This window comes from Canis lupus, chromosome 16 (assembly GCF_011100685.1).
Source record: "Canis lupus familiaris isolate Mischka breed German Shepherd chromosome 16, alternate assembly UU_Cfam_GSD_1.0, whole genome shotgun sequence".
Taxonomy (NCBI): Eukaryota; Metazoa; Chordata; class Mammalia; order Carnivora; family Canidae; genus Canis; species Canis lupus.
In genome coordinates, this window is record NC_049237.1 from 57,807,855 (window position 1) to 57,828,616 (window position 20,762).

At 39.7% G+C, this 20,762-nt stretch overlaps 1 protein-coding gene across 1 annotated transcript in view; it reads left to right on the forward strand.

Annotated features, from left to right (window-relative positions):
• Positions 1 to 20,762, forward strand: part of CSMD1 (CUB and Sushi multiple domains 1) — a 1,850,581-nt gene that overhangs the window by 334,135 nt on the left and 1,495,684 nt on the right. Inside the window, exon 2 of the mRNA XM_038560546.1 lies at positions 7,577 to 7,793. Within this exon, the coding sequence (XP_038416474.1) occupies positions 7,577 to 7,793 (217 nt within the window). The remainder of the gene's footprint in view (positions 1 to 7,576; positions 7,794 to 20,762) is intronic.

Here is a 20,762-nt window from a genome sequence, read left to right on the forward strand (position 1 = left end):
GCCCCGGATTGGAAAACATTTGCTCTCAGAATGGGGTTTCGCGTAGCAGAGGCATTCCCTTATCATAAATCTTTGTCTAAATAAATCTAAGAGCGAGCAAAATGGAAGCTAGGCTAGCTCCCACCCAGAAGGCGGTGCAACAATTAAGTGAGATAGTACACGCCAAGTGCTTGGCACAGGAGTTTTGCAAAAACTACTCCTATCACTTTCTAAGAATGGGTCATCAGGTCCAGAATGGAGGAAAACAACACTGAACGACTGTGGAATCGAGGAAGGCATTTGCTTCTAGACACACTCATTCATCAGATGCGTACAGCAAACCTGGGATGAATCACAGATGAATCATCTCATAAAATACTTTCTTTTAGGGAATGAAAGGTGTATGCTCACTAGGAGCACAAGTTAGACAGTAAGAGGTTAGGAGAGGTCCAGACCCGAGGTGGGCGGGGTGGGGGGCACCTTCAGAGCACAGAGATTATTTCATCTCAGAAATGACCAGGACAGAGCGCCATGCTCTCGGGTGAGTGTTTCCAAAGCAGGGAACTGTCCCCTGAGCACAAGAAATTCAACCTCTCCCAGGATGTGTGTCCCACTCAGGGGTACATCCCCGTGCAACACGCAGCAGCTATACTCTCCACAGGGCCTGGGTTTTCCAGTGGTCTCCTTGAGGGGTGGGGGTCATCTTACAAAGATCAGCATCCACCAACCAACCAACCCACCCAGACGCTCTTGCTCATCCTGTAGGCCTGGCAAATGTCATCTCAAACACACACATTAGGTAACACAAGACTGCTTTAAATTGTGTCGAGCCTAGACAGGTGTCCAGTAATGATAGTAACAATCATCTTTAGTCATGGGGCTCTCAATGATTATTATAGTTTTTTTTTTTTTTAAGGATATTAGAGGTTTTAATAGATCATCCGACACCAACACACATCGGCGAGGGCTCAGGGCCATTCACCCTCCGACCTGTTGCGCTGGGCCAGGCCCATGATTCGTATAGTTTTAAATGCTACTTTATCCTTTTTTTTTCCCCCCACTGCAATGGGCATAGACATGTTTTAAATAAAAACTGAAGTGAGAGTTTCTAAATGTCTGTGTTTCATCACTGTTTTACTGTGTGATCCGAGCCATTCACTGTGGTTCCATCAGTGCTCCGGGATAGATAGGATGGATTGCCTCTCGTATCGTGCTTCTCTCCGGTGAGACAGCTGTGATTTGGAGGGACAAACACGAGTCTGTTAAGTCGGAAAGCCCGACTCCATGTCTGAGAAACTTGGGACGGCTCTCGGCGTCCATCTGCATGTCTACATCTGTACCCATCACGTCGCAGGACTGCTATCTGGCCAACTGAGATTCTGTGTGAAAATATATTTTGAAAACACTGCCTCACTCCAAAACGTCTGAGAGAGAAGTGAAATGCCTGCTGGTAATCCTCTGTGTTGGACGCCGTGGTATTGAGGATCTCTAAGTTGGGTAGAAATCTATACTAAATTAACTCGGTGTGAGTCCCTGATACCTAATATTACGTTGATTAGTTCAGAATGAACCAAGTATTTCACAAGGTATAATTTAACTGCTAGATGATCTAGATACCAGTTTCTTTTGTTTTCCCTGGCTTCGTTGAGATATAACCGATATATCGCATTATTAGACAGATACTAGTCCCTTAAAATTCAGGCATGGGTCGAAATATCCTGATTTGGTCTGTTTCAATTGTAGCACCTAACAACTTACCTGTAGGATCAGTTCTGCGTGTTTCTGTGTCATGTGTATTTAGGGCATGTGTGCCATTCATCTGTGTGTGTACCTAATTCTTTTTCTCCCATCGACATTGACATTTGATTCCAAGGTAACTTTCAGCGTCAGTACTCAAAAAAAGACCATTAGACATTTTCTTCAGTAATAATCGAGTTTTCAATCTTGCAAAAAAACAACACAATTTCCACTAAAAGACTAAAATTATCTGCAGATTACTTCAGTGCCCTCAGGAAATATAACTGACAAAAGTACTTACAAAAATAAAAAAAAATATAAAAAAAAGGTACTTACAATGGACGCCTGTTGAGCAGTATGTTAACGTGATTATGTTTACAGTATTTAAAAAAATGTGGCCATTGAATTTTTTCCCAGTTAAAGTAATCTGCTTATTTTAAGTTATTTTTAAGACCAGCATTTAAATCGAGAAATAGAGATTTGAGCCATTTAAAAAGAAAATATTTGTGAGATATTTGAGAGTTCTCTGTAGAAGGCAAGTGTCCATGATAGTGTAAGAACCAAGAAGGGAAAATCATATAAGGGAGACAGACAAAGATCTTTGCTGGGGAGGTTTGAGGAAGAAGCTCAACCTTGACATTTGATGGTAGCGGGGCTACGGACGAGTCCCATACATGTAAATTAAGAGATACATATGGATGTCGTGTGTAATCTACATACATTCTTCCATAGCTTTATTTAGTTTAACTAAAATTACTTTTTGCTATTAAAGCAATCTTTATTTCAGACATACATACGTTACCAGGATACCTGGATTAACTTCTGGTACCAGTGAAGGATGTCATCTATAAATTACTTGCATTCATTAATTGTAATCACTTTACATCCTGGGATTAACCATTTGGAGAATAATTTTAGTTCAATTACAGATGGTGTCGGCCATTACGTGGGTGAGTGTGTTAGGAAGCATGAGCCCCAGATAGATCATAATGGTGCTGACGTCCACAACTTCAAGATAACTAAGATGGTCTTCAACACAACATTAATATAGAATTTTGAATTACTCTCAGGAGCTCTAGTCAATACCATTGTAGTACTAATGCTTAGACAAATAATTATTTTCATGTACCATGTGTGTTGGTGTTTTAAGTAAGAATCAAGATGATTTGATGGGTCGGGAGACATTGAGTAAATTGCTGGCAAGTTCACAATTTCCTCCTGTGACCAAAAGTTGAATGGTGTACAACAGGGTGGGATTGTTGCTCCTGCAAAAAAAGTCCAACAAAATCAGGAATTTTTTTTTTTTTTCCCTGTTCCACAAAATGCTACTTCCTTACATCTTTTGGATCAGCACTGACCCAGACAAGAAAGAGGTTGGGACTGCTGAAGGATTTCCATTTTATGATCCATTTGTCTCTTTTCAATTTTAGAAAAACCCACTCTGATTCTGAATCTCCAGCTACCTATAATCATTGTTTTTTTTTAATTATTATTTTATTACCTTTTTTCTGATAGATTTGTGAGGTGTATTTATATATTGGTTGAATACAAATATCCCAGTGTTTGTGTTTCTTTTTCACTCTTTCCTTTTAGAAGTATTACGTTTTGTGTTCTATGTAAGAAACCTTTGCTTAGCCCACAGTTAAGAAGAGTTTTTACATTGTTATCTTTTGGAAATGTGATCCTTATACATTTTACATTTAGGTCTGCGATTTATAAGGAATTGATCTTTATGTGCATTGTAAGGTAGGGATTGAGATTTATTTTTCTCATCTGGATCTCCAATTGGTCCAGCACCATCTACTGAAAATACCATCCTTTTTGCAGTGCACTGCACCTTTGCTATAAATCTAGTGTCTATATCTCTAGGAATTTGTTTTGGGACTTTCTACTCTGTCCCATTGCCTAGATATCAAGGTTTGTACCAATTAAACACTGTTTGCTTTTTACGAAGATATATAATGCCTTATTATATATCATCTTATATATAGATTATATTATATATCTAATTTATATAGATATATACATTATATGTATATTATATATAATATATACACATATAATAAGATATATAATATAAAGCTGTATAGCTTTATAATAAGATGTGATCCTCAGTAGCATAAGATCTCTAGTTCTGAAAAACATAAAAACATAAAAAAAAAAAAAAAAAAAACCTCCAGTTCTGTTCTTCAAGGTTGTCCTGGATATGCTCCGTCCAGGCCCCCTGCATCAGAATTGATCTGAGGCAGAGACACTTGAAAAGCTCCTATGTGGTTTGGAATGTGCAGCCAAGCTCAAGTTACTTATCTCACTTTTGAGCAGTCCCGAAGTTTCCACCAGGACCTGTGGAAAATTCTATCTACTGATCAAATGTGACTCATTCTTCAAAATACACTGTACTAATGGGGACCCACTGCTGCCCTCAATATTATTCCTTGGAGAAAATCTTAATATCTGAACATCTGGTTCAGCGTGATGGGTCTATCATAGTAGCTACCTTCCAGCTGACACTTTTTCTCTTGGATTTATTTTTCTTTCCTCCAATTTATAATCAAGTCTTCACTGTGATTTACTGTGAAGCAAGAATTGCTAGATAAACCAGAAAAGCTATTTTCCTTAAAGACCTTTCAAAACCCCACAGCTTTAATACCTACTTGTTACAGTGTTATTGTTAGACTTAAATTTAGTGGAAAATGGGCTTCTTATTAGTTCTTTGGTTTTAAACTCATAAATCCCTTTCATTCAAATCTTTTTTATGAAGATTTAGCAAACTCCCATCAGCATTTGATAATATTCCTGTGAAAGACTTGATTCTGAGAGCTACTACTGTATTTTTTTTAACACGTAAAATGTAGTTGCAAATAATCTTCTGTTTGCAGTTCAACAATAAAAGCTGGGATAATACTAGTATTCGGATAGTTACACTACACGTAATACTCTGAGCGTATCCTGGTCCCTCCCAAACTTTCATATCTTCCTACTGTCAAAACACTTAAATACATTTAAACATATTGGTAGGAAACGTCCAGATGGAGGAATGAAAGCCCACAGGCAGTTTTCAGGGGCTACTTACTAGCTAGCCCCAGGCAGAGTGAAGGCTGGAAAGATTTGATGGGAGTTACTTTGTTCCCTCATCTGATGGTGAGATTCACAGTTAAAGTGATTTAAATGTGTGCATCAGGGCAGTTCACAAGGTCTGTCTGTCCTGACCTTTTTCCATTCCGGCTGCTTGGCCCACACGTAGCGGTGGCGGGCACATGATGGGAAGTCACCCACGAGGGCGTGTGCCAACCACAGCAGGGACCAGGGTAGCCTGTCACTAAAGCTTTTATGCTAGACATGAAATGAGGGAAGAGGAGGTGGGAGAAACAGGTAGCAGAGGAACGATGGAGCTAAAGCAGGTGGATGAAGGCTGAGGAGCATCAGTCAGGAGAGGTCCTGGGGAGGTCGGGAGGGTCAGGGACCCAGGGTTTATCTACTGGTAGAACACAGTGGATGGCGGGCATGGGGATCTTGCCAATCGGCCAGACCCTGTCCTTGCACCAGAAGCCCTTGTACATTGAATCCTGGGGCTACGGTTTACCAAAAAGGGCTTATTCTTGAAATTGCAGAACCACCAGAGAATCCCAATGTTAAAATCAATACCATAAAATCTTGAGGAGCCAAGGCCGCAGGGAACCAGCTCTTAGGAACAGTTTCAAATCCGCCCAGTGGCTGAAGGCATCTTGACGGGGCTCGCTGTGCTTCCCATCTTTTGCCCATTTGGTTTCCGCACCAATTCTGCACCAACGCCACCAGTCGTCGGTGGGGGTGGGGACCCACTCCAACAGACCAGCAATGCTTAGGGCGCCAGCAGAGTGTCCTGAAATTCACTCCATCCTGCCACTGTCCACCTGCAGACAACATCAGATTTCACAGGGCAAGGGCTCAGTTCTATGGCACCATCTTCCACTCCAGGCACAACCCAGAAGTCCAGGCTGTTACCTGTATTTCTCACCTACCAGCTGTAATCAGGTTTTCCCGCGACCTCTTCCTCAGTTCCATTAATGTCCTAGAGGGGCTCACAGAACTCAGGAATTCCCTTATTGGCTATATCACAGGTTTATTACAAAGGCTATTAAAAGATACGAGTCAACAGTCAGATGAGCTGCACAGGGCAGGGTCTTTCATGTTCACCAAGCTGGAAGCCCTCTGAACTACTTCTTTTGTGTTCCTACAGAGACTTCATTATAAAGATATGATTGATTAATAGGTATCATTGGCCATTGGCAGTTGATGTAACCTCCAGCCCCTTCCCCTTCCCAGAGGTCTGGATGGGGGACTGGAAGTCCCAACCTCTCTAATATTTAGTTGTTTCTCCATGCAACTGGCCCCCATCCTCACGTGCTTTCCAGAAGTCCTCTTGTTATGGGATTGCAGGGTTCTTGTCTCACAGAGTCCAAGAATGAAGCTCATAGACACCGAGGGGTGAAGTGAAGTGAAAGTGTATTAAGTGAAGGTGAGAACAGAAAGCAGAGAGGAAGCTCTCTAGAGTCAGAGGGGTCCTGAACGGGTGGTGGCCACTGAGGGCTTTTAGGGGCAGTCTTCTGTGCAGAACTGCCTGGGAAGCTTGTGGCCTGGAGATTCTGTACTGTGTTGGTTGGAGCCAGGACTCTCCCTGACACCCTTAATGGCTTCATTCTTTGAAGTTTGGTCATTTTCGGTGGTTACACACTGTAGTTGCTGAAGAAAAGTTCTCCGTAACATCTGGGGCCATGGTCTGGTCCATTCCCTTATCTCTTGCTCACTAGTTTAGGGCTCTTGCCTGCCAGGAATAGTCTCAGAGCCTCTGGCTCTCCCTGACTGCACCCGCACCCTTTCCTTACTCCCTCCCATTAACATGACACAAGACACTCTTTTCCTGTCATCCTTTAGGAAATTCCAAGGGTTTTAGGAGCTCTGAGCCAAAGGAGACAAAGACCAACTAGATATTTCTTATTATACATCTTATTATCCATCATCACGCCACAAATGTCAGTCTTGAGCAGTAAGAGCAAGGCTGATTCAGCCCGTCTGAGGGGAGTTAGACTAAGAAGCAGGAACAAAGTGTAGCCCTTTCAGGGAAGCCTGACTCTCAGGGCATCTGTCTGGGGGTGACTCACCTGCTTCTCCCTGCCATTGCTGAATTGCTCCCATGGGAACTGGAAGGCATTGCTGGAGGGGCGCCCCTTCTTCTGCTGGGCTGCTCCTTAATTTTTGCATAATTAATTTCTCTTATTTTATGCCTTTTGTTTTGAACTGGGAGAGATTTATGCAGCCTTGTTTTATTCTTTGGCTCTGTGGGACTTTGCCAGGGTTTGTTAGAAATCCACAATTTGAAGACTGAGTGTGGTTTTCCCTAATTGTTCATGTTGCTTCGTGTGGCAGTCATTTGGATATACTATTACATGCATCTGTGTGTCATTTTATAGTGGTTATTTGATCTGTTGGTTTAGTTTTTCTGAGCCAGAGACTTAAGGCAGAGTGTTTCAGTACTCAGCATCATGCTGTGGCAGATAATCGACACCAAATTTGTTTCATAAATATGGCAGGTTGGTATTGATGAAGATGTATTTGAAAATTGCAAAAAAACATTTTTCCTCAAATTTCTAATACGAGTTCCTAAATTTATATATTGTCCTTCTTTGCCTCCTCCTCATGCCCCACACCCACCTTTTAGCACCAGAGAATGCTTCTACAATTTACCATTTGTGCATGAAGGGTCACAAAATAAGTCATTATAAAAATTGGCCAAAATGGTTGGAAATTTAGTTAAAAAAAAATCACAGAGTAAAGACAGGCCAAAATAATATACTGTTTTTTTGTGTGCTTTCTTTTTCAGGTCAGAACTGCGGAGGTTTAGTCCAAGGTCCCAATGGCACCATCGAGAGCCCAGGGTTTCCTCACGGTTATCCCAACTATGCGAACTGTACCTGGATCATTATCACAGGAGAACGTAATCGGATACAATTGTCATTTCATACCTTTGCCCTTGAAGAAGATTTTGATATTTTATCGGTTTATGACGGACAGCTCCAACAAGGGAATTTGAAAGTGAGGTAAAGTATTGGCTCTTTATACTATAGATTAGGTGGCACCATTTGACTTAGATTCTGAAACTTAATTGGAATTGATTATTCAAATTTAATTGTCAGGAAATTTTAGTCGCAATAAAAAAAAAGTAGACTTTTAAGCACATTTTTTTTTTAATACTGAACAATTTCTTATTGAAAGCAATCATCAACTTCATCTGTAGACATCAAACTGCTGCGGATCCGTAAATGGTGTTGTCAAGGTAATTCAAGTGAAGTTACAATACACCATTGTTTTTAAGCAACTGTGGATTTGAGAGAAAACTCACAAAGAGAAATGCATGAGTACAATTCAGAGAACAACAAAAGGAACTTCTACATTGTCAGAGAATTCATTGAATACAAAGAGTCAGGGAAAGTGGGTGGGATAAAACATGAGAGAATATTGAACTCTTTGGAGAATTTTTGGTTCACACAATCATAATATATTCCATTCCTCATTAGCTTTCTCTTCTGATCTATGATTTTAACCATAAAGAAAGAACAAATATTTTCTTGGATGATTTTAAATTACTTTTTTTTTTTCATTTATCGCAAGAAAAAAAATTGTGCTTGTACAAGCATATCCTTTTTTATTAAAGAAAAAATTATTTTGTCAAAAGAAAGAGGAATAAGCCTTAAACAGAAATTGAGATTTCTTAGGTAAATGAATACACATACTTAAATAAGACAAATGAAGCTTTATCCTTTGGCTTTAAAATTCTGTACTAATTAGAGATTATTGTTACTATACGGAGTTTTGTAGGAAAATTTTTAGTGGGCAGAAGAAATTGTATGGCTTGGATAAATAAAATACTATCGTTGCTAATGTCTGCAGAAATACACACAAATCACATACTTTATGTTTTATTTTGTGAATTGAGGAAAAAATCTAGGTAAAATATTAATATACTAATGTATATATAAGTTAATACATTAAACATATAATGATAATTTCTATTTGCACTTTCTTTATGTATTTTCATATATAAAACACCTTTTGGGTTTTCTGGGTCTTTACAATATGTGTTGTCTGTTTTTAGAAACTCTTTTCCAGTTACCCTTTTTGTCATATATTGCACCCAAGTATCTCTTTATAAATTACTTAGGTAAACTTTCTCCTAACACATATGGTTGTGCACTTTGGATGTTTGGGAAAGTCTCCATAAATATAATCCTTGGTAATTCGATTCAAGATTTCTTACCCATTTCCTGCTCTTCTAAAAATTAGTATTTACTAGTTTTTATTCCAAATAAATTATACTAGAGAATGGTGATATGTTATAACAATAGTAAGAATTGTAATAGAAACTGCAAAGACTTATAATATAAAAAAGAAATAGAGAATCCAGTTTATTCAAATATCATCAGATTACTCTTTTTTAAAAGTAATTATTTCTCTTTCCACTAAGAAAATTCTCCATATGTACTCTTTAAAAATACTTCCTTGTCAATATTTCTATTTCCTAATTTTTTAATTTATAATTTAAAATATTCTTATTTTAATATATATTACTTTATGTTTCATAATTATTTTACTTTATTATAATTCCTATAGTTTACCTTATTCTAAAGGAGATCTGCTTAAATGTTAATCTGATTCCTTGTCTTTAAGTAATCTATGCTCTTACCGTGACATTATGGCCATTTTCTATATTAACTATAAGGTTTAGAAAACAACATTCCTATTATCTTCAGTATTATAAAAAGATCAGCAGTGGAAATATTAAGGATGGAATAACTAGATTCATTGTATTTTATTTCAGTGAACAGTATATAAATTGGTATCAGTGCCTTAATGAGTTTTAGAAATATAGGTGAGTTATATGTACAACATCATGATTTTTTTTTTTTTTTTTTTTTTACTGACATAGATATTTTTACCAGAGAAAGCAACACACACAAGGCCAATAAGAAATAATCACTTGGGTTCCTATAAATTACTCATTTACCTACAGTTTTTTGTTTGAGACAGAAACTAAATATGTCAGATTTCTACCAGTTTCTAGTCCTTAAGGTGAGGAAAATGCTTTGTCTCTCTATGAATCTAATCTCTATTACATTTCTTGTATCTCCACACTTAGGATGCCTTCGTGTAGACAGTCTATGGGCCAAGGGTAGCTCTTCTGGGACAGAAGTGACCATTCCAGGTATCATTACACAAATAGACAAAACACATCAGAAACAGAATGTCACGGTGTCTTAAGTGCTAGGAGTCTTTACTCATATGACATTTTGGATAAATTATGACATAAAATAGGAATACGAGCTTTGTTGATGCTATAGGATTGCAGGGTTCTTGTCTCACAGAATCCAAGAATGAAGCTCATAGACACTAATGGGTGAAGTGAAGTGAAAGTGTATTAAGTGAAGGTGAGAACAGAAAGCAGAGAGGAAGCTCTCTAGAGTCAGAGGGGTCCTGAACGGGTGGCCACTGAGGGCTTTTAGGGGCAGTCTTCTGTGCAGAACTGCCTGGGAAGCTTGTGGCCTTGAGATTCCTGTACTGTGTTGGTTGGAGCCAGGACTCTTGTTGACACCCTTAATAACTTCATTCTTTGAGGTTTGGTCATTTTCTGTGATTACACACTGTGGGCACCAGAGAAAGATTCTCCGTAACATCCGAGGCCATGGTCTGGTCCATTCTCTTATCTCTTGTTCACTCTGGCTTAGGGCTCTTGCCTGCCAGGAATAGTTCCAGAGCCTAGTCAGGGGCCCCTGGCTCTCTCTGCCTGCACCTGCACCCTTTCTTCACTCATTAAGGTGGTTGCAACATTTCAACATTGGTTAATGGCAAAGCAGTTTCAATTACTATCAAATTCTAATTAACAAGGTGGGGGAGACTCTAGTCTCCATGCTTGCTACCATTAGATCTTGGAACCGTTGTCTACTTGTCTAGTTCTTGAACATAACACACACAGCAGTTCTGGAATTCCAAGGATGTTTTGTAGGAGGCCTGATGCCTTCCCTGACCCACTGAGTTGTCATAGAAGTTCTTTTCTTAGAGCTGTCCTGGTCCAAATTCTTGCTTTGCTGCTGCACAGAAACTGTTTTTACTAGCTCAACATGTGCACTAAAAAATAATAAATAATATTTTTTATTAAAGAACTTAAAAATTTTATTATTTCTTTTGTTTAGCGACAGTAAAGAAATTTTTTTTCAAGTAATATGTAATTTACATTTAACAACTAACAGAATTTAGGATGTGAAGGCTGTTGTAATTTTGTAATGTTGTAATTTGATCTTTAGCGAAGACTATCCATATTATTTACCCTATGTAAGAATAAAAAAAGTATTTAAAGCAAAAAATGAAACAAAACAATAATCTCCAACATGCAATATGTTATCATCTTAGATTATTTATATAATTCAGATAAACACATATAATGTGCACCTCCATCAATAAATTAAATTTTAACATATAGATATTGAAAGGTAAATTAAGGCTTCTCTTAAGTACAAGAGAAAAGATTTGACTCAAAGTTAGGAATAGAAATCTGCTCTTTGAAAAATGCATGTCTGTCTCAGTGGGAAGAGCATACAACACTTGATCTCCACGTGATGAGTTCAAGCCCCCACATTGGGTGCAGAGATTACTTTAAAAAAGAAAAATATCTGCTCTTTGAAGTACCTAGACTTACAACCAGTGACTTTTATGACCTGTCATTGACCTGTCACATTATTGCTATTTTTTGAATCTCTACCCTTTATAGACTCTGCCCGCTATCTTGCTTCTCAAATTCCCACAAGGGTCCAATTATGTAGTCGTCAAGTCTTACACTTTTCATTTTGCAACATCTCTCCATTACTCAGACATTCATTCCTCATATTTCTAGAGGTTGAAAGTCTAAGATCAAGGTTCTGGCAAATTTAATATTCAGTGATAGCAGGCTTCTTGGGTCATAGATGACTGTTTTCTCCTGTCTCCTCACATGGTAGAAGGGCCAAGGTAGCTCTTTAGGATCTCTATTATAAGGTTATGAATCCCATTCATGAAACACCCCTCCCCCCTTTGCCCTATTCACCTCCCAAAGGACTCACTTTCAAATAGCGTTGCATTGGAGATTAGTATTTCAACGTCTGGATTTGGGAGAAGGGTGAACAACATTGTCTACAGCATCTCAGGAGTTTATTATTTAGTCGAAAGAATCTGTAGGTTATTCCTTAACCTGATTTTACAAGAGAATATCTTTATCACCTCTATTTCCTCATCATTCCCTCTGCTCACCTAAATGACATCCTACTTCCAAAACCCACTTCACATTATACGTATTTCAGAATATTTTGCCAGTGCATCCCATGTTAAAAAACAACCATTGAGAAAAGTTCCATTTTTTCTGAGCTCCTTTAGCACGTCCCAGTAACAAAGACCTTGAAGGATATGCTCCTTTGAAATTACACAAGCTCTGACGTTGCCTGTTGTTGGGGTTTTATATCTCTGTGTTGAGTGTGTCAAATAGAATTTATATCCTCTGAGGCCAAGACTTGTGTCACGAGTGTGTCTTCACTGGTATTGATGGATATGTCCACTTCTATCTCTCCTCTGGATGAGCACGAGTTAATCGTCCAAGTGAGAGACTGCTATCCAGTAGGTATTCTCTAAATATGAAGTAGTGAAGTAGTGTTGATTTGTCCCCAAATCAGAAAACAATCGAAGTTGGCATTAATCTCCAACTGTGATAACATTATAACCTCAATAAATGGATAAAAGTGAATCTATGGAGGGGAACTGTGTCATGCATATGTGGGAAATCAGAATATATTATTCCATGATTATTGTAGAATACAAGAAAATAGCTTTGGCAGTGATCTCGGCAATCCTTCTGTGACTTATGCAAGATTATCCCTTGTTTTCTACAATGATGATAAGAAGTTAGAGATTAATGTGATAGGGCCATCAAAATGAGGGGATCATGTATAAGTGTTGCTAAAATATCACTGTTTTCTCCAGTGCTTTTTTCTGTATTGTAATCATGTGCCTGAATGCATTAAAATTAGCTAAGAAACCTTTGTAATATTAACTATATCCAGTGATGTTTAGAACTTGAGATGTTTTAAGGGCTATAAAGAGGTTTCAATTGCATTCAGATTATATCAGCCTAGAGATCTAGCAGTGCCTACATTCTGCTTTTCTGTCCCCCATTGCTCATAAGAGGTCCCGACAGAGCCACTCACAGATCAACAGTCAGATAAAAATCAAAGCATCATTTTATTTTTAGCTTGGATGGTGACTAATGCTCCAATTAAGATTCTGATAAACGTAGCTAAAAGAGGGTCTAAAAGATTCTGCAGAGACTAGAGTTCCACACTAAGAGCAAACAGGTATCTTGACCCAGTATCCTATTCAGCCAGCCACACGATCAGGAACTGAAGGAACGGCCAGCCTGACCACACCGGCACATGGCAAGGAGGCCCTGGAGAGCTGGGCCTGGTAGCTGGGGAGCCCATTCCAACAGAGGGAATGTCTCAGGTCATAAAGCCCAGAAACCCAAGCGGTGCTTACATGTTACTGAAACAGGTTCTCGTACCTTAATGAAGACCCTGCAGAGAAGCTGAGGGGGGACAGTGGTGGTGTCTGGTCCTCTCGTATAAATCTATCCTATTCCCATAATTAGGACAATTTGTAGCTGTGTCCACCACTTTACATACATACTGTAGGTGATGAAATAAAAAAAAATAATTGTTTCTGATACATCTTTCAAATTTCCTTTCTTAACATATGATTGATTGATTGATTGTTTTTTTTTTTTTTTTCCTCAACATATGCTTTAATTTAGCAACTCATAGGCAAGGTCAGTGCTTACTGTGTAAGGATGAGTTTATTTTTGTTTATTATTTTTGTTTTTTTTTATGTTTTGTGTGTGTGTGTTTTGTTTTTTTAAGTTGGCTATCTGCAGTAGGCTAGTATGGAAAAGAGAAATTCAAGGATAAGATTGAGGCCTGAGCACTGCTATATGTCTCTATCATCTTTATCTCTCTCTCTCTCTCATCTCCATCTCCATCTCCATCTCTGTATGTAAGTACCCCAGCTGATTTTAATAGGTAGCTTTGGTTGAGACCAACTATATTATATAAACACATTCATAAGACTTATGTTTATTAACAAAAATGATGACACTGCTAGTGAGTAGAAATCCCAGAGATAAGATAACAAACTGTTTAAGGGAGATTGGAAGAATTATGTTTGCAATACTACAAGCAAGTTTCAACATGCATTTGAATTTCAGCCACTCCCTCGTCAAACTGGTGATTTTTTTCTGCAGTAGACAAACACTGATGGTTCCTTTCAATATCTTGGCCATTCTGAAAGTGGAAAACTTGTTCATTTGGTCAGAGAAGCCTTTTGGATCATCAAAAACATATGCATATGGAAAATATTCAATAAGCTCCCACTCCCAGGACACTTTCCTTATATACTTGCAGATATAAGGGAAAGCATTTCAAGTCCTGGAAAGAGAACAGATGACAAGAAGACTGACAAATGATATCCATGTTCAGCAAAGATATTCTGTGGTTTTGGTCATGTGAACCTGAAAGTAGGCATGATTTTATAAAATATAAAACCTTAAAAAAAATAAAAATAACAATAAAATTAAAATAAAATAAAATATAAAACCTTATCTTCAGTACTTAATGACTAAAATAAATACATTGGATCACCAATTTAACTATTAACATGGAATAACAAAAATACTAAAAAAATCTTCAGTACACATCAGTTAGAAATCATAAAGAAAATGGCTGAAGAATCTGATGTCTTAAAATTGAAAATCCAAAAGCCAAATGACAAATTGAGAAAAATAATTCATAGCAGGTATGCAAGACACAAAGCTGCTGTTGCTAGTGGATAAGATACCTTATCAGAAATATCAGGAAAGAAAATCATTTAATTGAAAAATTGTTAAAAATATGACCAAAGTGTTCAAATAAAAGAAATTCATGGCAATAAGTATATGTAAAGCCAATTGAATAATAATGCAAAGTAATATGTCACCGTCCTGAATGGCAAAACTTTACATGTTTTCAGAAGTCTGAGTTTTTTAGGATTATTTCAGATGTACATTTTGAAATTTCTCTCAAATTGAAAAAGACTATAAACAAACTCATTCAGCTAGGCTGTGCTATGAATTTATTCCACAAATATACCTCCAAATACGACAAAACATATGTAAAGGAATGTTTATGAGTGCATTTTAATAATACTGAAAAAAAAATCAAGATTGTCTCCCTTTCCACAGTCTAGTTAGAGTACATAGGTCGTACAGCACGCCAAGCGAAATTAGGAAATGGGATCTTCTGTGGCTGATATGAAGAGATCTCTATATTTTACTTTTAAAAATATAGTATTGGAATGTCCAATTTCTCTCAACACCTGATTCTCCTTAATAGATGATACGCAAGAACTCATAATCTAACGCCTTCCATGGACTTCCGGACGATGGTGGGATGTGGGAACTATCTTCCCTCTATATAATCGCGGTGCACTGTAGTGACTTCAGTGGGGCTTGGGAAGCTAGTCCAAGGGCGTGGACCAGCCCCAGGGCTCCCACAGGGTTGCAGCCAGACAGAGGTGCTGTAATCAAGAGGAAACGCCGCCGTCATGCTGAAACGGTGTGGCTACTGAGTGTCCCTGGCAGGCCCTACTGGAGAAAAGTTGTGTGTGTGTGTGTGTGTGTGTGTGTGTGTGTGTGTCTTTTAATTGTAAGTATCTGTTTTCTGTCTTTGAAATTCTTGTAGAAGCAACTACATCTATCTATGCCTTTCTCTGTCTCTAACTCTCCATCTCTACCTATGTCCATCGCTCCGTGTCTAGTGCTCATGCATGTGTTCTCTCTCTCTCTCTCTCTCTCTCCCTCAACTTTATCTATATTTATATCAGTGTTTCTCCACCAGGAGTGACTTTCTGCTCCAGGGCACATTTGGCAATGTCTAAAGACATTTTTGGTTGTCCCAATTGGGGGGGGGGCGGTGCACTCGTAGAATAAGGTAGGTCTAATACAGAGATATTGATAAATATCCTACACTGCACAAGACCACAAAGAATTGTTAGTCACAAAATATCAATAATGCTGTGGATGAGACCCCCTGATTCAGAGCACTACACCGTCCATAAAAGCCATGAATGCAAACCATCTAGAGCTACACGCATCGACATCTGGGCCTGGACCTGTATTTCCCCACATTGTTTCATTACTGAAGGATCTCAGCCAAAAGAGGTGAGACAGGTCACAGGGACCCAGTGGCAGGTGCTCTGTGCTGTGCAGAGGCAGCAGGAGGAGGGTCTAATGGGCCCGAATGGAAGTGACGGTGTCGCTGGCAGTATTGTGTCAGCAAGGAAATGAGATCTCCGCAGTATTAGGCATAATCAGATTTCACCAGGAATCATGTCTATATTGTCTCACAAAAGGAAATGAAATTATTATTTTTTTAGTCCTTGGTTTCCTGGAAAAGAAATAAAAGTGTCAAGAGGTCAGTAAGACACTGACTTTTACTCTTCATCACGGTAGCGAATCTGCAAAAAGAGATGGCTCATGGGGAAGCTGTCCGCCCTGATAAGCAGAAAGGACCAATGAACAATCCGAGTTCTCCAATTTTCCAGGATTTTCAGTGAGTTTTATGTGGATGGCCAGGTTAGTAGTTGAATGACTTCTAAGTTTCCGATTTTCTTTTTCTCTCCTCTCGTTGTCCTAACTACTTGGATAGCAGAGCCAGTGCTGATGTATCATTACATGCCCTATAGCAGCAAAGCCTCCAGAACACACTAAGTAGAAGCGTTTTAATTCAATAATATTAGTCCTTTACAAAATTATTTAGCAGAATGAATACTATATATCACAATCTCGTAGTTACATGCTTTTAATTCACAAAATTATTTTTTTAAAAAAGGATAGAAAATTGCTTAGAACCTGAAGCGATTCTTTTTTTTTCACTATAATCAACACAATGACTCTCCTTTGGCTATAAATATGATTTCCTTTGTATCTGAATGTACTAAAAATAATCAACAATGTAAATATTTAAGTCTTATTTCAAAATTGTAAAATGTTACTCATTTAAAAAATTTTTTTAAGAGATTGTATTTATTCATGATAGACAGAGAGAGAGGCAGAGACACAGGCAGAGGGAGAAGGAGGTTCCACGCAGGGAGCCCGACGTGGGACTCGATCCCAGGACCTTGAGGGTCATGCCCTGAGCCAAAGGCTCAACCGCTGAGCCCCCAGGTGCCCCGGAATGTTCCTCTTAAACTGGAGTAGTTTCGATAGACATTTTACAAGTTTGTGCACTTAGGCAGCCAGTGATAATGATAAATAAAAATTGTGCAAACAATTAAAAGTATTTTTCAGCCCAAAGCCTTTAAATTTAGAGGATTCTTTCAAATAAGGCTTTCAGGAGCAGAAATATAGGTCTTTCTTAAACCTCAGTTTTTTCCTGGCCCACATCTCCCCTTGCTTACCCATAGCACCTGGAGTATTAACTGAAGCAGAATTCAGAAATCTCACAGCTTCCAGGTTTGTGAACATCCGTGAATAAAGACTTCGGATCTTTTCTCTGGGGCATCCTTGCCCTGGAGCCGAGGCAGGCTGGGGAGGGTCTTTACAGGAGCGGGGGGTACAACCTGCAGGTGCCGGCTTCTGCAGAAGGATCTGGAGCCGTGCCCTCCTAGCCGTACCCCTGAGGTCACTGACCCTCATTGGATTTTCTCAGCTTCTCGCCCCGAGCCCCAGCTTCCTTGGCTCCCGTCTGCCAACCACGTTAAGATCTAACAATTTCCTCTCTGAAGCTTATCCTCGGCACAATCTCCCAAGCCCCCCACGGTATGGGTCCCCCTCTAAACCCTCCAACAAAAGCCTCAGGGTCATCACTATTGTTGGACTACTACTCACCGCCCCATATTTTACAGCCCACATCTGTTCCTTTTCCCTTTAGAAACCACTCCTATAAAAGCCGAATCTGCGTGGCTGGCTCCCAGCTTCAAGGGAGCAGTCCCCGCTGAACAGGGCGTACGGGCCCTTTGAGAGGGAGCCTTGGAAGGATCGGGAAAGCCTACAAGTGAATGCTGCCTATGACCCCTACCCTTTCAGCCCAAGGACGCAAACTGACATTAAAAAAAAAAAAAAAAAAAAAAAATCTTGTCCTCCTGCAAGTTTCTAAAAATGTCTTCCTTAATCAGACAGCTCCCGGGTTTGTCCCAGGCTGTACACGTACCCCCGTGGCGTGGTCTCTGACCGCAGGCCCAGTTCTCACAGGCCCATGACCATCCCCTCTCACCTGTGCTGACCTTATCCCGAGTGGGACACACACACAGTAATCAAAGCACTTTTTCTTGCTTAGGTTCTGATGGTTCTCACACTCCATGTGCCCATGCATCGATAAATATTATCTTAGATTAGATATTTCTAAAATATGTATAGTGTTTTTTTTTTTTTAAACCCAGTAGAGTTAGGCACATGCTACTTATATGAGAGAGCTTGGTTCTTGTCTCACGGAGTCGAAGGATGAATCCCGTGGACGATGGAGGTGAGCAAAGCGATAGGAGTTTCTGAAGCAGAGCTACAGAGGGGTCCCCGCAGAGCTGCCACTGAGGCCTCCTAGGGTCTGACTTGTATAGGAAAATGACCAGGCGACTTGGTGAATTTTTCATCAATATCAGGGTGGGCGTGTGAATATCAGGAGCCTATTTAGGACAAACATGGTGGACTTGGAGATGCTTCTTTGTAAATATCAGGAGCCCAAACCAGGTGCTCCCTTCTCTCGGTCACTATCTTCCCCATAACATTTCTCTACATCTGGGGTTTCTGGGAGCCTAGTAGCCATCAAAGGGGAAGACTCCCTAACAGCTTGGAGCTAGGGAGCCAGTTTAATTTTTCTGTTTTTACTGTCTTATCTCTGTTTCCTTGGGATGCGCAGGCGCCTGACTCTGGGGCCTTTCCCTTATCGCTGCCCGCCTAGCCCCCGTCGGCCCCTAACTCGTCCCTACATCCTACCTTCGAGAAGCGCTGCCGCAGGTGGGAAGAAAGCAAGCCCCACGTAACTTGCAGGGGTGGGACTAGTCGAGAGTATTCACTAGTATTGCACTTGGGCATTTCTGCTCAGTAACACCCCAGGCATCCTCAGAGAGCTACTTTCAAATACAACACGTGTTGCTCACACCGGGACCTTGAAAGGATCAGTGAAGCTCTGCACTGGAAGGGCACCCTCTCTGTGAGACGCTACCATCGGGTGTAATAAGTGTGTTCATGATTTAGGAGACAACACGCATCTCTTTACAAGGAGGTGATGGTTAATGGATGTTATCCTCCAGCCGATGTTAGTGGCTCCTTCATTTCTGCATATTCTAAATAACAGGGGTTAGTGTGCATTTTCACTCAAAATGCACAGCCAGAGGTGCAGGGTTTTTTGTTTTGTTTTGTTTTTTTGTTTTTTTTTTAGAAAAGTTCACAGCTCCGTGTCCCCCCCTCCAAAAAAAAGGACATAGTTGTTGAAAAGGTTGAGGGACATTGAGGAAACAGCTACAGTACAGGGAGGTTACCATTCTTGGAGGCAGCAGGAAGGCAGTGGTCAAGTGGCAGGTGGGGGAGATGCTCTGTGCAGTATGCGCTGTTGCTCGGGCTCATTTCCTTACACGGCACATTCCTTCCCTCCTTGGTCTGTGGCTTGCCTGGCCACAGGGGTAAGTGGTATTTGGAAAGTGGGGCAGTCAGGTCTATAGGGTGAGGAAGGTGGAAGATGGCTGTGGAGGAGTGTCGGAGGGCATTTCAGAGACGGCGCAAGCTTATATAGGGTGGGCTACCATACAGGTCCTTTGCTGGTTGGACACTCATCATTTTCTGATTTAAAAAAAAAATATGGTGCGGGCCAATGGGAATGCATTGGGGTGGCAGCAGCTCGCAGCCTGTGCCCCACAGCGTTCATTAACACCTGCAGCCTTGTGGATTCCAGAGTGACGTGTAGAGGCATCCACAGGACACCTGGTCCCAAGGTAGCCTTCGACTTTCTAGAGTTCAGTTAGTTACCTCGGGTTAAAAACTAGTTTTTAAAAAACATACCTAGTTTTAAAACACTGAGACTTGATAAAAATCTCAATGGTGTCCTGTAGAATAGAGCTTACTCCTTCCTGTTATATACCTTATGTTGCAATGATACGGTTTGACTTGTCGATAGTGCATTTATATGTTGCCAGGCTCTTTAAATGAATAAAGTTCATATAATTATTAGTTAGTTGGTTTGCCAAGTTTTTCTGAAAACCTGCTATTTGGGTTTCCTGAATTAGAACTCTGGTATGTAAATAGCCCAAATTACATTGGATGTACTCTAGACTTCTCTACACAAGAGCTGAAGACTGGATTTTGAAAACTAGATTGACAAATGGATCCTTTAATTTCTCACACTTTTTTTTTTTTTTAAGATTTATTCATTTATTTGAGAGAAAGAGAGAAAGAGCATGTGGGAGGAGTGGCAGAACGAATCCTGAAGCAGATCACCCCCTCTCAGCACAGAGCCCAGCTTGGGGGCTTGATCCCCCACCCCTGAGATCACGACCTGAACCAAAATCAAGAGTCAGACACTTAACTGACTGAGCCACCAGGTGCCCCTCATGCTTCTTTTGAAATATGATAAACAATAAGTTGTATATTTTGAAAATGTAGAATTCAGGTTCTCATATGCCACCGTAAAATGTCATCACAAATATTTCTGTTACCCATGAAAGTGTCGTTGTGCCTGTTTGCGATCCATCCTGCTTTCTACTGTTGGTTTCCAGGCAACCACTAATTCATTTTGACTCTGTGGATCTGTTTGCATTTGCTAGAAATTTATATGGATTGAATTATACACTATGTATGCTGTTTTTGCCTTTTTTAAAAAAAAATTAGTCATTTTTAAGATAAATCCATGTTTCTTTATGTAACAATAGTGCATTCTTTAAAAAAAAAAAAGATTTTATTTATTTATTAGAGAGCT